The 16,862-nt window shown below is 31.2% G+C and overlaps 1 protein-coding gene across 6 annotated transcripts; it reads right to left on the reverse strand.

Annotated features, from left to right (window-relative positions):
- Positions 1 to 1,015: 1,015 nt before the first annotated feature.
- On the reverse strand, positions 1,016 to 6,380 carry LOC133680085 (BEL1-like homeodomain protein 1). Of its 6 annotated transcripts, none has more exons than XM_062102907.1 (5): positions 6,234 to 6,380; positions 4,041 to 5,139; positions 2,785 to 3,158; positions 2,516 to 2,576; positions 1,016 to 2,286 (listed from the first exon to the last, which is right to left on the reverse strand). In XM_062102907.1, the coding sequence occupies exons 2-5, from the start codon at positions 4,971 to 4,973 to the stop codon at positions 1,444 to 1,446; spliced, it is 2,211 nt and encodes a 736-aa protein (XP_061958891.1). In that variant the 5' UTR covers positions 4,974 to 5,139; positions 6,234 to 6,380; the 3' UTR covers positions 1,016 to 1,443. The 6 variants fall into 6 exon arrangements, with proteins under 6 accessions (XP_061958891.1, XP_061958885.1, XP_061958887.1 ...); XM_062102901.1 differs by lacking the exon at positions 6,234 to 6,380 and adding an exon at positions 5,755 to 5,912; XM_062102903.1 differs by lacking the exon at positions 6,234 to 6,380 and adding an exon at positions 5,690 to 5,844.
- Positions 6,381 to 16,862: the final 10,482 nt, after the last annotated feature.

The raw sequence follows: 16,862 nt of genomic DNA on the forward strand, positions 1-16,862 counted from the left end.
GAAAACAAAATTTTCTTTTATATATATATCACCATTTTTTTCTTATCTTTATTTTTTTTGTAATATTTTTTGTTAGTTTTTTCTTCTTTTTTTTGAAAAAAATAATATTTTTTATTATTTACACTTGAAATATTTATCATTCTACACTTGACCTATTTATACCATTCTTTTATTCTTTTCTTTTGTAATTTTTTTAAATTTTTTCTTGACAATTTTTTTTTTGAAAAATTATTATACAAAAACTAAGAAAATAGTGTTTCAATGTAGTAATTGCAATATTATCCTATTTGTTTACAACGTTAAAAATGAGCTTAAAATCATATATGTCTTTAATAACACTTATGATTTTCATTATATTTTATTATATGTAAACATTTACTTTTTGATTTGCAATTATATTTTTTACTCACTGTCAAAAAACACATTAATAACATCTACACATTAATTTATTTGTGTTAGAAAAAAAAATATTCAACCTGCAATTAGATGAGTAAAATAAATGTGTTAGCACTTCTTTTTTTTTTTTGCATTTATTGACACAAATAAATCTTAATTTATTTAATTGAATGCATGCATATTTATTTATTTATTGCCAAAAGAATTATCTGACCTGCAGCGAAGCGTGAGTCAAATAATATATATATATATATATATATATATATATATATATATATATATATATATATATATATAAACCTTATTAAGAAACTGTAGAGACAAAAATTCTCACTTCCAATAATAATAATAAAAAAATTTGTGGTAACCTATGGAATATTTTGCATGAGTGGGCATACATTAATTTTCAAATACAGATGAAAAAAAGTGGTATTTTCTATATTGATTTAATGACTCTACGTCTCAATGAATTGTAGCTCGACTAACATTAATATTTCCTTTTCTATTAAGAGATTTTGAGTTTGAAAATTTTCATAAAAATAAAAAATGAATAAAGAAACCGAGAAAAAGAAAAGAAAGTTTCTCTGAGGACAAATATTTCCACCATTTGGCGCAAGAATGAAAAATCACATGCACATCCACAATTAAAGCAATATTTAAATTTACAAATATAGATTGGTATACCCAAATAACCCATTTTGCATATCCATGAAATCTTGATTTCCATCTACCTATGCCCCGAAGTATGAGTATATAATATACAATCATTAACCTTAATCATGGCCTCAACCCTCCCTAATAATTACCTATTCATAAGAACACTTGGCTAGTTGTTCTCTGTAACTAAAACCAAGCGATACTGAGTTTTCTTCTTGGTTTACAGCAACCAATCATGCTTAGCTTTTTTCAGCCTCGATCTCTTTCTATTGGCCAGGGTACATTAGAAAGGAGAGAGCTATTATTTGCTCATGTTACCTGAGATGTTCTTGAGAAGCACAACTATGAATTCTGAAGTTAAGTACAATATAGTAAGTAGTAAATTGATCATCAGGCCACAAAATCTGGCAATAATTGTGCAGGAAACCTCTTTCTGTTTTGGATTTCAATGCTCTCAAAACCAGTGCTGGAGTGAGAATTTTGTGAGGTGTTAATCCCAGAAAAGTCAGGTTCAGTACCGCTTCCAATTTCTAGTCTTCTTCCACCGAGCTGATTAATGTTCTGGTTCGAGAGGTAGTTTTGTTGAGTTCCTGAGAGAGAAAGGTTCTCACAATGTGGTAGACCAAGACTAAGGGAAACACTGTTTCCACTAAATCTTGGTGTCATCTGCTCAAGGTTAAACCTCCCAAGATCTCCCATTGGATATGCTCCAAATCCACCACTGCTAGTTATTAAAGGATAGCCATCCTTGATTAACCTTTCACCACCAAAATTCGCACTGATTTCCCTACTTGTCTCACCTTGTTTCACGTCCATGTCCATGGAGAGGATACTGCTTGGAGAATTCTGCATGTCACTACTCGGTTTCTTTGAGCTTCTATGAGAAATGCCTTCCATTTCAGCTGGTCCAATAAGGGTAAAACCAGCTTGCTGTTGAAGGGGTGCTCCCATGGGAGACATTGAGATTGCGGGGTATGAAAATCTTGGAGGAGAAGCATTCTGGTTCCTGAGTTTTTCGGGTTGTTTCGAGTGAAGTACTCCCTTACGTTGATCCATATGAAGTGTACTGCTCTCTCCTGGTGCGCTAGAATGAGACCTCGACTCCTTGTTCTCATTTTTATTTGCATTCTCCTCAGAACCAGTTTTCTCTTGCTCCTTGATTTCCTCGGCGTACATTTCCTCAACCATTGGCTTCCACAGCCGAACCCGAGCATTTATAAACCAATTAGACACCTACATATGATCAAATCATAAATGCGATGGAGATAATTCATAGCAGAAAAGGAAATTACATTCTCTATAATTTGTTAATTCTGATTACAAAGGAGAAGTTCGAATCTAAAACCTCCGAGAAAGAGAAAGAATGAGTATCAGTACTTGGGCTACAAGCTGATTGGCTACTCTATAATTTATTTTCCAGAGACACATATATATTGGGAATGAAGAGGATTAGGGTTCATACCTGGCTCCTAGTAAGCCCTGTTTGTTTTGCAAGCATGTGCTTATCAGAATCTTTGGGATATCTGCGTTCAACCAGAAGCAAAAAATTTGTCACAAAATTAATCAAACTCAAAAGTAGCCAATGCATGCATATGCACGTACGATACCATATACTTGTAAGATCATATACCGAAAACTATTATTGAAACCTCGTCTTAAAGGTAGGTGAAGTTTCAAAAATGGTTTTTATTATGTTCATGTTTTAGACTACTGAGACTTCCAGAAACTTACGGGTGAAGGAAGTGCTCAAAGAGCCAGGCGCGAAGAACGGAAACAGCACGTTCCGGCAATCCTCTCTGGGGTCTCCAAGCATTATGTTGGACCATTCCCAATTGTTGTAGTGCTCGCTGTTGTCGAAGCTGATGATCCACGTACCTTAGTCTTGAACCTTCAACCTTTGCTCCTATGCAATCCTCTTCACCCAAACTCTTGCTTGCGGCTCTGATTTGCGAAGAAATTGTGTCTTTAAGACTCCTGAATTGCTTTGAGATAGTCTGTAATGCCAGGGCAGTGTATGATTTCGCTGCACCAAATCCTGATGCTTGCTCGAACGAGGAAACTACTACTTGCATTTGGTGGTAGTATTGCCTGTATCTTTGTTCCACCTTGAAAGTTTCCAAAGCAAGAAAACAGATTTTAAGTACTATACATAGGACCACATTAGACTTGAGCACTTAGTCTAGGGATAGAAAAGAAAAGAAAGTAGGACTATGACTTTATAGTATGTTTCAAGTAACTAATTGCATTTCGTTAGTTCATCACAACCACACAAAAAAGAAGAAAAAGAAAAAGAAAAAGGAAGAAACAAGAAAAACAGCTGGGGTAATTGATATAACCAGAGATACCATAGTTTGTCTGAAATGAAATCGACTTTGTTAATGGACCCTCTTTACTGGGACCTAACTTAACAGCCATAAAAGACGAACATATATAATTTGTATATCAATGAAAATAATCTCATGCTCTACAAATTTCCATCATGTTCTAAGCTATAAGTCATCTCTTCTTCTTCTTCTTCTTCTTCTTCTTCAAGATTTAATTGTTAATGTCCATGAAACCACCAAGATGAACCCAAATGCAACCCGTTGATTGCCAGATAAATTCATCACTACAAGTTGAAGAACATGGAGCCATAACAGGAATAAGCATCCAATTTCAAATTTCACAAGAAAAGAAACTACAGATATATAGTAATAGCAAGGCCTAATTTGGATTGTATACAGATTTAGTGGCAACAAGATTTTTTAGTGATGAATTCATCTTTAGAAGGTACAAAAATCAATTGACAAAGACCTTACTCTAGTTCTAACCGAACTTTCAATTTCCACTATTGAAATGGCACACGTGAAATTACATGGAGCATATGAAAGGTAAGTTTTTAGTAATTTACATCTTCAAAGATGAAAAATCTAAAGCAGCCATCAAAGAAAAGCAGTCAGAGATATCCATGTGCAACTTGTTTTATAAACACAGATATATGTACGTACCTCGTCGAGCATGTTTACAAGCTTTCCCTTCTTCATTTGCAGCTCCTGCCTATGGGCTGTCGTCAGCTCAGCTCCACGATTAGCAGCATAAGCTTCACCACCACTAGATCCATCTCCAGTTATAGATTCTTTAGTCATCTTCATCTTCTCTTTCGAACTAATTCCTTCTATCAAGCCACTCTTTATTAGGTCTTTCCCAACATTAACAGCTTCATCAAGCAACTCCTGTGTAGCTCTCAGGTACCTGGATCCCAAAACCATGTTTTGCAAACCGGAAACCCCATTCGACACTGCCGAAACAGACGACGGAGAGTTCCCAGAAACTCTGATTTCATCACCTGAAGACACAACCGAAACATGAGGATGCATTGCTTGAATCTCATGATGTTTATTGCTTATAGCCCTATTATACAGTGTCGGTGGTGTCGGTGCTTGCTGAGACGAAAGGCTTAGAGATAACCCTTGCCTTCCAGGAGACACCGCCACCGGCCTCCGAAAACCCACCTGCGGCGACACGACATCATTGGCCGCACTAGACTCACAGGCTGTTGCGACCGAATTCTGATCTATTGAACCCCAAATGTTATAGTGAACATGACTAGGGACAACCCCATGTAGGGACGGACGGCTGTGACTGTCTGGAGTAAGAGAAGTGATATTGGAGGAGGGTGCAGCAAGTGGGATGCCGACAAAGTGGTGGTTCTGCGGGGGGCCATGAGGAAGGTTTCCGGTGTGAAGGCCATTATTGGAAGCGGCAGTACTACTACTGGGGTTAAAGAAGATCATGTTAGGGGGCTGTTGTTGGTGCTGCTGTTGAGTCGAATCAGAGTAAGAAGAGAGGTAGTTAGGGTTCATAAGATAAAGTGTCTGGATCCCATCAGATGGTGCAGCTGCTGCTTGGATTTCTGAGCTTCCATGAAAGTACGTTGCCATTTAATATGATTCACAAAAGGCAAAATCAATAACCCTTTGAGCCTCACTCCTATATATGCAAAAAACTTTTATGTATCCAAGCTTGAAGCACTGAACAAATTAAGGATCAGCCCATTTTGATGATCGATTCAGAGGAATTGGATCCTGACTTGAGTCTGGCGAAAATCTGGACAAAGAAACAAGAGCAAAAGAGACTGATTAATTATGAATCTATCTGTGTGTGTCTATATATATATATATATATATATATATATATAAACATGATAAAACAAAAAATCCAAAACAAGTATGTATATATATATGTAGTCTACAACACAAATCACCTACTAGGTAGCTAGAAACTTAAAAATCTGATCCGAAGAAGAAAAGGGAAGAAGGTGTAGAATATGAGCTGAAGATGTTTATATATAGCTCGCTAGAAAGGGAGTGGACACGAGAGAAAGAAAAGGAGAGAGAGAAATTAGTTAAGAACAGGACACAAACCCCATCAAAGATCTTCATCCAGAGACAGCAGATTAATGTATAAATAAAGAGAACAAGAAATTGTGAAAAATGGAAAGGAACCCATCAAAGAAGTTGCAGAGACAGGTTCAGCAATCAGTACCATTCAATATGATTAAAGCGAGCAATTGCACACGAAGGAAGGAAGGAAGCAGTAATTGTGCTTTTCATCAAAAAAAAAAAAAAAAAAACAGAAAAAGCAGTAGTAGAGCTACCTATTTCTATCTATCTATACAAGGACATGAGTTAAATATTTATGTATCCAACAACAACTGTTTACCAAGACAGCAAGAAAGCTCTTTAGACTACTTGGGTGGGGGTCTGATGATCTTGTCAGAGAGAGACCCCTTTTTTTTTTTCCTGCCGTTCTCCAAGTAAAAATGATAATGATAAATACAGAAGAAAGATAGAGGCTTTAAAAAGTCTCACAAGAAAGATACCCTACTTTAATTTTTCACTCAACTGTACTTACATTTATGGTCTTTCTTTTACATTCTCTCAATTATTTTGTGACATTAACAATACTAAATTTCGAGCTCAGAAAAGAGGCTGAGATCGAAAGGGAAATTTACGAATTAAGGGATTAAAATGCAGGTATAGCTACGAAATAATTATTTTATTTTGTAATAGTAATGTTTTTCAATGCAACTGAGTGTATACTATATTCAATGTTAAACAAGATCATCACTCTAAATCATAACGAAGGGCCGGTGTTTATATATATATTGGTCTTAATTAGTGAACGTATTATCACCATACCTCTTCGGTATTTTGAGATAGGCAACTTGGGTGGATGAAAAAAAAGGAGAAAAATTCCAGTGACTTGGCCCTGCTTTTCAAATCATTTGATGCAGGCACGTTTGACAGGGAACTATAAAATAAATACGACAGATCTATCTAGGCAGAGAGAAAGAGAGAGAGATAGGGTTTGATCTGTAAGGAAAGTGGGTCAGCAGAACATAAGATACAAGCAGCTGAAAAACGAGGAAATGTCTTCTTCCACAAAGGGCTTTGGATTGATTACAGTTAGCTAGAGAGGAGAAAGGTCAAGGAAGTCCTCTTATTGGCCTTTCGTTAGACCTTTGAAAAATATCTCCTTGTCCTCCATTATTTGTACACCTTTCTCTGTGTGTTTGTGTGATTATAATTTGCTTGCCTTTTTTTTTCTCTCTTCTTTTTTTGGATGCAAGGGAGGATAAAGTGTTTGTGAGACACCTAGTAATAATCCCCACTCTTTTGAAAGCAACTTCCATTATCAAACAAAGTTATTCAAGTGGCCCTCGAATATTTAATGTGTGTTTGTTTCGATCGGCTGCTCGCACAAACAAACCCTAATCTAGCTTGTGAAGGCATATATATTGCTAGTTCCAACTATTATACTAAGCATCTCAAATTAATCTGAGCATGCTTGCAAGTCGCACAATTAAACGTACCTTTAATCTAGCTAGTGGAGGCATATATGTCACTACTCCCACCTTTTATTAAGCATCCTGAAATTAATTTGATTTCAAAGCACAACTTTTAGTTTTTTTTTTTGGGTGAAAAAAGATGTATATAGATAGGTTGAGTAGATATAAATTAGATGACACAAACATTATGATTTTTACTCTCAAACTCATATAAAAATTATAATGTTTCCCCTTGATTTTAGTTTAACGAAATACCTATATTTTTTATTAAAAAAAAATTAAAAAGCGACATATACAACTTTTGTACAAAGAGACATTAATGGGAGGAATTTTATTTTTATTTTAGCAAAAAAATGGGATTCTAAATAAAATGAGAGTGGTGTTATCCCCACTACACTTTTTATTATTCTCACTTTATTATTTATTGAAAAGACTAAACTAGTCATGTTAATGTTTTTTCTTCTATTTTATTAAAACCTTATAAGCAATTAACTTTAGAATGAATTTTCTTTACACTACCAGAAAATTAATAAATGTAAATAAAAATACCAACGAAAAGAATGATGTCGGTAAATTACAGTGAAATTTACTAACATAATAATTCCTTACCATGTCACTCGATATATGCAATTAAAAATATTCCGTTGATATATATCAATAAAATTATAATAAAAAAAATAAAAGAAAATATTATATTCTTCTTCTATAAATGTTTTTTTATCATATTAATAAACTAAACTAAACTAAGAATTGCGTCTCAGTTGGCATCCAAAGGCAACGCAGAAATTAATAACCAGTATCGGTAAAAATGTACATTTTATATCCTTTTGCAAGGTGTGTGTGTGTGTCTATATATATATATATATATATATATATATTATTGTAGGACAGCTAAAAGTGCTTGTAAACTGTCCTGGCAATTATTAGGGGTTTCCTGTTTCAACCAATATAAGCATGCCAGTGCCAGCAGCAATGGAATCTTATGTTTGTGTGCTTGACCTGGTTATCATTGCAAGCCTTTTTCTCCATTCTTGTTGCTTCAACTTCAAGGTGATCGTATCGCTGTGCTTCTACTCTCTCATCTCCATCTTGTCACTCTCATTCATTTTGAACATGCCTAGCTTTACTAGGGTTTGCAGCACCTTTTCGCTCTAAAGAAAAGACTACTGCCAAATCAACTGTGAAAAAAAAACCTTTGGCTATTATAAAATCTTGTGATTACATCACCAACATGTCAGATGGCTAGCTCACTCAAAACCCTTCTCGGATCACCAAAACCTTTAGTTTTTTTACTTAATTATTCAATGCATCGTGGATAAATTCTCTAATATTTAATTTATAGATTAAAAATGTTTTTGAGACCATAAATCCTTGTCAACTTATGCTTAAAAACCAAGCCATGGAGAAAAGTAAGACAAGGTGGCGTGCTTTTCCTGAACTGCTTATATTGTTTTTTTGGCTTTCCCTTTTTGTTATATCACTAGATCATTGCCTGCGGTACACTATAATTGCTTAGATCAAATTTTTGTTAAATTTTTTAAAAAAATATATCTAGATATTATTAACATGTTTTCTATCATAAAAAAAATTAAATTATATGGAGTTGATTCGATGTGATTTAATAAAATAAACTTTGTAAGTCTAAAAACAACTTGAATAACTGGTAAAAATCTAGTTTAATTAAAAAATCAAGACAATATTTTTTTAAATATCGAGACAACAATATATTGAATGAACTTGGATTTACTCAGATTAACTTATGTTAACTAGTTAAATCCTCGACCTAGGTTATGAGACCCTGATAACCTTGTAGAAAGTAAATAAAAAATTTATTTAGCCAAACTTTCAATCAACCCAATGTTGAAGGTCAAAACTAAAAACAAGATTCAATTAAAGAAATGGGATGAGTCAACCTATGTTAATATGTCAAACCTGATACATGAGAATAGAATAACTCAATAGAAAGAAAATTAAAATAATTATGAAACTCAATTCTCAGTCAATCTAATGTTGTAAGATGAAATTGAAAATAAAATGAATTAAAAAAAGAACATAAAAAAATCACCCTAGTTAACTTATTAAACTTGTGACTCAAGTTATAAGGCCAAAATAACCTTATAGAAAGTAAACCAAAATAAATTATAAAGCTTAATTCTCAATTAACTCAATATTGAAGGATGAAATTGAAAAAAAAAACATTAAATAAAAAAAAAAAAACAAATCAAGGCAACCAAGCTAACCCACAACCTGAGTCATAAGATCATGATAACCTTATATAAAGCAAATAAAAAAAATTATGAGTTACAATTCTCAATCAATCAAATATTGAAGGATTAAATTAAAAAAATCAATTAAAAAAAAAACCTCAAGTCAACCCAAGTTAACCTACGAACTTAATATTAGAGGATGGAATTAAAATAAAAAACTTGTGGACTAAATTGAAAAAGACTTTGTCATTTCACTGTTCTACTATAGTGAAATACCAAGGCTTTTTAGTAATACCTACTATATTTAATGTTAAAAAATCAAATTAAAAATTAAATTAAAAAAAAAACCATTATTGTTGTAGTGCCAAGGAATTTCAGTATATCTTAGTATTGTTGTAAATCTTTATACGTAACCTCAGAGCTGTTCAATCAAGCCTCATGTGGACAATGATGGATTTTGAAGGGTTCAGCAAGGGCCATGGTCCCCAAAGTTTCAAAAGTTTACAAAATCAACCTGAAGTTTGATCATTTTTCATAAAAGTGGTATGAATCAGCCCTTCTAGAAGTAAAAATATACATTTTACCCCCTCACTTTATAAAATCAGGATCCCTCATTGATATGGGGTTAACGCACTGATGCATATCCAAGTTGAACTTTGCAGGTGTATTGCCCAAAAGGTTTGAGGCTTTAACCTTTTTTCACTATCAACTCAAAATTTTATAGGAAATAGGGAATATATCACAAAATATTTTTCATGCGCAAGTTTTTGCGTTAATCCAAAGATAATTTAAATGTGTGTGTTTAAATAATATCTTCTTTATATTTTAAATTTAAAAATTATGTATATTTTAATTAAAAAAACAAATTCATTTCACCTCTAACACTACACCATTAAACAGTTTTACCGACGGAATAATTTCGTTGGTCTAAGGCATGCAATCTGACGGTGAAATTATTACTGACAGCCTGTGTCTGTTGGTATACTAATCATCAGTAATTTCCCTTTTCATTGCTAATTTTATCGAAATAAAAAGAACCACCCACCGACGAAACACCGACAGTCTTACAGACGGATACACATGGCAAAAAAAATATTTCCCGCGAGAACATTACCGATGGACTAAACCCCTCTGAATTTGCAACGGTAATTACCAACGGATATTTCATCGGTAATAGTTATGGTAAACATCGACGGAAATATTATGTCGGTAATTATGGTATGGGTGGTAATTGTTTTACAACTCTCGGTGAAATACCGACGGAATGTATCCGTCGGTACAGCCGTCGGTAGTTATTTAAAATATATTAAAGTAATAATTTATTAATAGTAAAAAAGCTTAATAAACAAATAAAATTGGAAGATAAACAAACAAATAATATATCTCTTTGGAGATAATTTTCTCTATTGATTTGTGGTATGATTTTTAATTTGTCTCATGTATTAATTTATAGATAAAACTAGAAATCATAGAATTCAAAAAAATAAATTCAAATGTATTATATTGATATTATTTTAAATAATAGAGAATGATCACAAAAACCGAAAGAAAATTAAATAAAGCTTGATCAACATATATTTAAGCCAATGTTAAAAATTTCCACTTTCTATGTCATTAATTATATGTACTTTTGACTTGAAAATGCTAATCCATGAATAAATATATATAAGAACATACTTCCAGTAACCATCCCCAAAAAAAAAAAATTAAAAAAAAACAAAAGTAAGTACAAAAGAACACTCTAACTGTTATTTTCCAAATTATTATACAAAGTATGATAATATAGAATACCTGATAGTACTTGATAATGATTGTCGAGAATAACTTGATGTTGATAATCTCTTTAGCTTGATAAATATGACTTTATTTATTTATTTTTAATTCAACCTGTGTTGAGCATAAAATATTATAAATTGATAAATATTTTTATATATGAAATGAAAAATGATGTGAATTTAGGATATGTTTAACAGTGTGATATAATATTGTTGAAATGTATTTTATTTTAATAATAATTATAAAAATATTTGACTAATTAAAATATATTATAATTTTGTATATGTTCCACTAAAACTTTCTAATCTTGATTATAATAAAATTATAATTTATAAATTTTATTTTTAATATTTTTAAATAGTAACCACAAAAATTATCACAATATAAAACAAATATTTAGTAACTACTTTTAAAATATAGATTAAGACGTAAAGTTATGTCATTTTAAAAACAATCATGGATTTTGTTTTTATTTTTTTATTTTTAACTTAATTTTCTTTTCTTTTCAATTGCGTAGTCATACTCATAAACATACACACACAACAATTTTGTTTTTATTTTTATACTTTTTTGTGTTTAACTTAATTTTTTTTTCTTTTCAATTACGTGGTCATGTTCACACACACACAAATATATATATATATATATATATATATATAGAATTCAAGACATTATAATTATAATATATTTAAATTTATAAAATAATTATATTCTCATGCTGTAGATTTGAAATAATTTTGATCGGTCAATTAATTTTTTATAATTAATTTTTTGATGATTTAACTATGTTGTTGTAATCTTGTTTGTGTGTTGCCGTAGCTATTATAATTATATATGCCTGTTTTTATTGTTTTTATTGGATTTAAATAGAATTAGCAATATATCTCATTCCCAAAAAAAAAAAACTTAACCCAAATCATTTATAACTATTATAACATTTTTGCAACTTGATATGGATGTTTAATTTTTCTTATTGATTGAAATTGAAATTAGAAAATTTCTACCCTGAAACTCTTTTACTATTATATATTGATGATTGATATTGATTAATTGATAAGATGATATTTATGACATTACTAGAAAATCATCAAATATAAACAGAAACTTCGATGAAATTTTTCCATAGGTATATTGTAATGTCCTTTACTAACAGAATTTTTTTATCCATCTATCCATTGGTAAACATCAATAGAAAAATCCTTTTAGTATATACCGAGAAAATTGCAATGGAAAAATAAAAAATGAAAAAAAAATCATATAGTACGATGACATGTAATTTTTACAGACGACATTACCGATGAAATTAAACTGATGGTAAAGTATGTCCGTAAATATGCTAACGAAAAGATTTTCTCGGTATATACCGAGGAAATTATGGAGGGTATTGTAGTGGGATTAAAAAAAGACAAATCATATGGTGACTTGATTTTTTTACCGACAGAGTTACTAATGGAATAATTTTGTAGGTACTATTTAATTTATGACTTGGTGATCGAACCTCCTCTCCCCCTCCCTCACTTCTTCTTTTTCCTTATGTCTTTTTTTCTACAACAAACGACCACCCTCTCCCTCCCAATTTTAACACAATTCAACCTCCCACAACAAATCCGGTCACCACAACACTCAGTTTGTTAGCATCCATGTTTTGATTCAAATTTTATTGAGGATTCTCCACTTTATCTACCCTTTTTTTATTTCAACTCAATTTAATTTAAAATGTTAATTGTTTTTGCATATTTTTGTAGTATATGTATTTTGTTTGGGTGCATACTTGATTTATAGTTTTTTCTCATACAAATCTATTGTATGAATTTATAATTTATATATATTAGGGTTTGTTTTAGATTTTGTTAACTTGTATTTGTTTGTAAATTAATGAAACTTATATCAAATTTTTAACTTTGATGTTTTGTGATGAAATAAATAATGGCTTCTTTAACGGGTCTGTTTTATATTTTGTCAAATTTATTGTCGAGTTGAAATTTTCAGTAAATATGTATGAACTTGAATTTATATAAATAATTGGTAATGAATTAAGAGTATGAAAATAGATTGAATAAGTTTGAGCTAAATTAATATTTTTGCAAATTATTTAGTTAACATATTTAATTAATACATGTTATCATCATTATTTTATATAGATTTGATATATGTAATTGATGATCGTTCATGGATGCATAGAGATTCACCCAAAGGGTTGTAGAGGATGAATTATTCTAATGGGATTCAGGGTTTTATTAATTATGCACCATCTAATCTGAGAAATATTAGTGAAGGGGGTATTAGATGTCCATGAAAAGGTGTAAAAATAAAAAAAATTTCGATCCAGAGTTCATTGAGAAATACTTGTGTTGGTATGCATATGGAGAAGAACCATATGTTCCTCACGATACAATAGTAGAAAGGATGATTGGATCAACTTCTAGATCTAACAACGTGCATGGAGTTATAGATGACAATAGTAATTCTTATATAAATACGGTTATAGATGCGATGAGAATGAATCAAGGTCATGTTGATCAATGTTCAATCGTAGATGAAGAACCTATTGCAGACACGACCAAGTTTTTTGATTTTATGAAAGATTCTAACGAATCATTATAGGATGGTTGTATAAATCACTGTAAATTATCAGTTGTTACACAAGTGTTCATTATCAAATTAGATCATGAGTTAAATGAGGCCGATTATGATAAAATTGTTGATTGGGCGAGAAGCATTTTACCTGAAGAAAAGATACTAAAAGAGAACTTTTATGCTGCTAAGTTCATAATGAAACCACTTGGTCTAGGATACTATCAAATTGACATGTGTCTAAACTTTCGCATGTTATACTACCTTGAAAATGCATAATTGACCAAATAAAGAACTTGTGAGCATTCTCGTTATAAACTCATGACTAACAGGGCAAGGAATCTTATCGCACACATAAAACTTTAATACTTTCCAATCACACCTAGGTTGTAAAGGTAATTCATGTCATCAAGTTTATTCCACATATACTCATTCCTTTAGAAAGGATCGTTCAATAGTGATTAATTATCAATAGTGAAAACCAAAACCAGGGGTCATGTCGAGGTTGTTCAGGATGGCAATGATGAATTAATTGTGGGAGATGATGTCTTTCAACTTGGTGAGTTAGTTGATCCATATCGAGTTGCTCTGTCTAATGACTTAGAAGAAAATTCAAATTTTCGCATCGTAGAGAATATTGGTGTTGGTGTTGGTGTTGATGCTGAGGAGTTGAATGATATTTTGATCTCCAGCAGACATACAAAAATCAATGAAGATGATAGCGATGAAATCAACATAGAAGATTGCGATGAAGATGAGGACGAGTCAATCGATGAAGAAGAATACAATTCTGATTAATTTGCACAACACGGATATGTAATGTCATAAACTATAATGTAATATTTATGGATGAAATTCACTTTAATGTAATGACAATGATGTTAATTTATTATTGAATGATAAGGAAATATTTATTTATCATTGTGATATGAATTGGTGTTATTGTGTTGTGTGTGCAGTTATGATTTTAAGTATTTGCAGAAGGATAGATAGTGAATACAAATATAATTTTGCATTAGACATTGTTTTGCACCAATAGAAATACTAACATACTGTACATTATATATGGGTATAACAACGAAATGTGTTAATTGGTATATTCCAGTGACTATGGGAACTGTTCCCCTTCTCCCTAACATTGTTCTTAGTGTTCATTACATATAGGTATATTGATGGAATGTATCCGTCAGTATGTTCTAGTAACTATGAGAACTGTTCAATTCTCAAAGCGCTGATAATTAATGTTCTTTTGACTGTTCACTTTTTTTCCCAACGACATCACAAATGGAATGAAAAGTCATTGGTAATATTTGAAGGGATTTCTGAAAAATTTCTTGCAAGTTAAAAATTTCATTTAACTTTACAAACAGAATTACCGTCAGTAATTTCATTGGTAAAACTAAATTAAAAGACTAGAATTAGAATAGACGGGGCTTCATCTTCTTATCTTTTCTTCTCTCACAGAGCCATTTCTCTCTCTTTATCTTTTCTTGTCTTCTCTCTCTCATTCTCTTCTCTTCTTTCTCTTATTCTCATCCGAAATCAAGCATTCTTTTCTCTTTTCATCCTCAGGCATATTCTATATCTTTATTTTTTTTTTTGGGTTTATTAACAATCTCTTTTCTTTTCTTTTCTTTTTCTTTTTTTTTTAATTATCAGCTGAAATTAAGCACACCATTAAGATAAGAAATTTTCATTCCTTTTTCTTCCTTTTTTTTTGCATTAATTTTGTTTTTTTGTCATTATTTTTGTTCAATTTTGTGTTAATAATTGTATGAATTAATAAATGTGTTGAATTTTAGTTGTTATTGAAATAATTTTTTTCATTATTTTGTTGAATTTTAGTTATTTGTTTTTTTTTTCAAATTTGTTGTTCAATTTCAATTAAATGTGTAGAATTAATTTTAATTATTATTTTGTAATTACTCCATTTAGAATAATTTTTTTGTAAATTTAGGATTAAAAATATTATCACTTAGAAATAATTGTGTTAGATTTTAGTTGTTATTGTAATAATTTTTGCATTATTTTGTTGAATTTTAGTTTTTTATTTTTCAATTTTGTTGTTAAATTTCGATTAATTGTGTAGGATTAATTTTAATTATTATTTTGGATTTTTTAAATTTAGAATATTTTTTTGTAAATTTAAGACTAAAAATATTATCATGTAGAAAATGAATTATGCTAAATTTTTTGAAGAAATTAAATAAAATCAACTGGTTTGTCGCATATATGTTGTGTATATGTCGCTTTAAATTTTTTTGGTAGTCACCTGTATAAGGGAGGTGCTGCTGAATTTTGTTTTTTAAATAGAAATTGTTTAATTCTTTTTATCAGTTAATTTGTGTAGATGCCCAGGAAAAAGTCTATTGCAAGTTGTAATGACAGGATCCCTGTTAGTTCTTCTAGTAGCGGTGTTGAAGATCACGAGTCATTAAGTGCCGATCAAGAACAGAGACTTAAGGCACATGCATCAACTCACGATCCGGAGTGATGACCACCAAAAAGAGGTGCAACAGTTTATGGATAGTTGAGTTCAACTCTTTGTAGTACGTTGGTTTTCAACCTTTTTTTCTTAAATTATTATTTCCTTGAATATGATGAATTTATTTTTTTCAAAGATACATATAACAGCTAGTTGAAAGAGAAATAAGGGGACGATGCTTCAACCCATCCATATCTCGATCCGGATTTATGGTTAGAGAAAGGATCATTTAGTGGACCTGATAGAAATCAGGTATACTGACTCTCTAACACTTTAGTCGTGAACTTGCGGACGGCTCGTAGTGTTTCAACCGTTGGATGCTCACAATCGATTTTGAGCACTCAAACTCTAGAGTTCGCAGTGATGTTAAATCAACGAATATAGGCTTAGATAACCAATCTTAATGACAAATATGAACGACTCACTGCTAACTATAAATAACTTCATCAATTGGTAATGGAGATGAGATCACAAATGGATGGTACATGTACACCCCCTAATTGGCCACATGGTCCCTATGACAACCATCATCCTCCTCTAGTGCCGCTTCTATTTTAGATTTATTGTATTTGAACGTATAAATATTTAAATTTGTAATAAATATTTTATTTTTATATTATTTTAATTATTTTTCTACTTATGTTCAATATGTTTTCTTAAAAAATATTTTTTAAAAATATTACTGACAGGGTTACCAATAGAACAACTCCGTTGGTATATTCAAGAGAGAGTTGGAAAAGAATTACTGCAAATGTCATTGCTACTGTTAACTCACCGATAAAATTACAAATGATATTCTGTTAGTGATATGTTATATTTGCTTATAGATATACCAATGGACAAAAAAAAACAGTGATGGCATTACACATGGTTTTCCTGTCAGTGATATGTTAAATTTACCGATGGAGATACCGACAGAATAAAACGGGTAGTGTTT

Source organism: Populus nigra, chromosome 19 (assembly GCF_951802175.1).
Source record: "Populus nigra chromosome 19, ddPopNigr1.1, whole genome shotgun sequence".
Taxonomy (NCBI): Eukaryota; Viridiplantae; Streptophyta; class Magnoliopsida; order Malpighiales; family Salicaceae; genus Populus; species Populus nigra.

Coding starts and splice junctions, on each gene's coding strand:
- LOC133680085 (XM_062102907.1), bottom strand. CDS start 4,973: ATGGCAACGTACTTTCATGGAAGCTCAGAAATCCAAGCAGCAGCTGCA. Junction 3,159..4,040: donor TTGTAAACATGCTCGACGAG/GTACGTACATAT, acceptor GAAACTTTCAAG/GTGGAACAAAGATACAGGCA. Junction 2,577..2,784: donor TTTGAGCACTTCCTTCACCC/GTAAGTTTCTGG, acceptor GGTTGAACGCAG/ATATCCCAAAGATTCTGATA.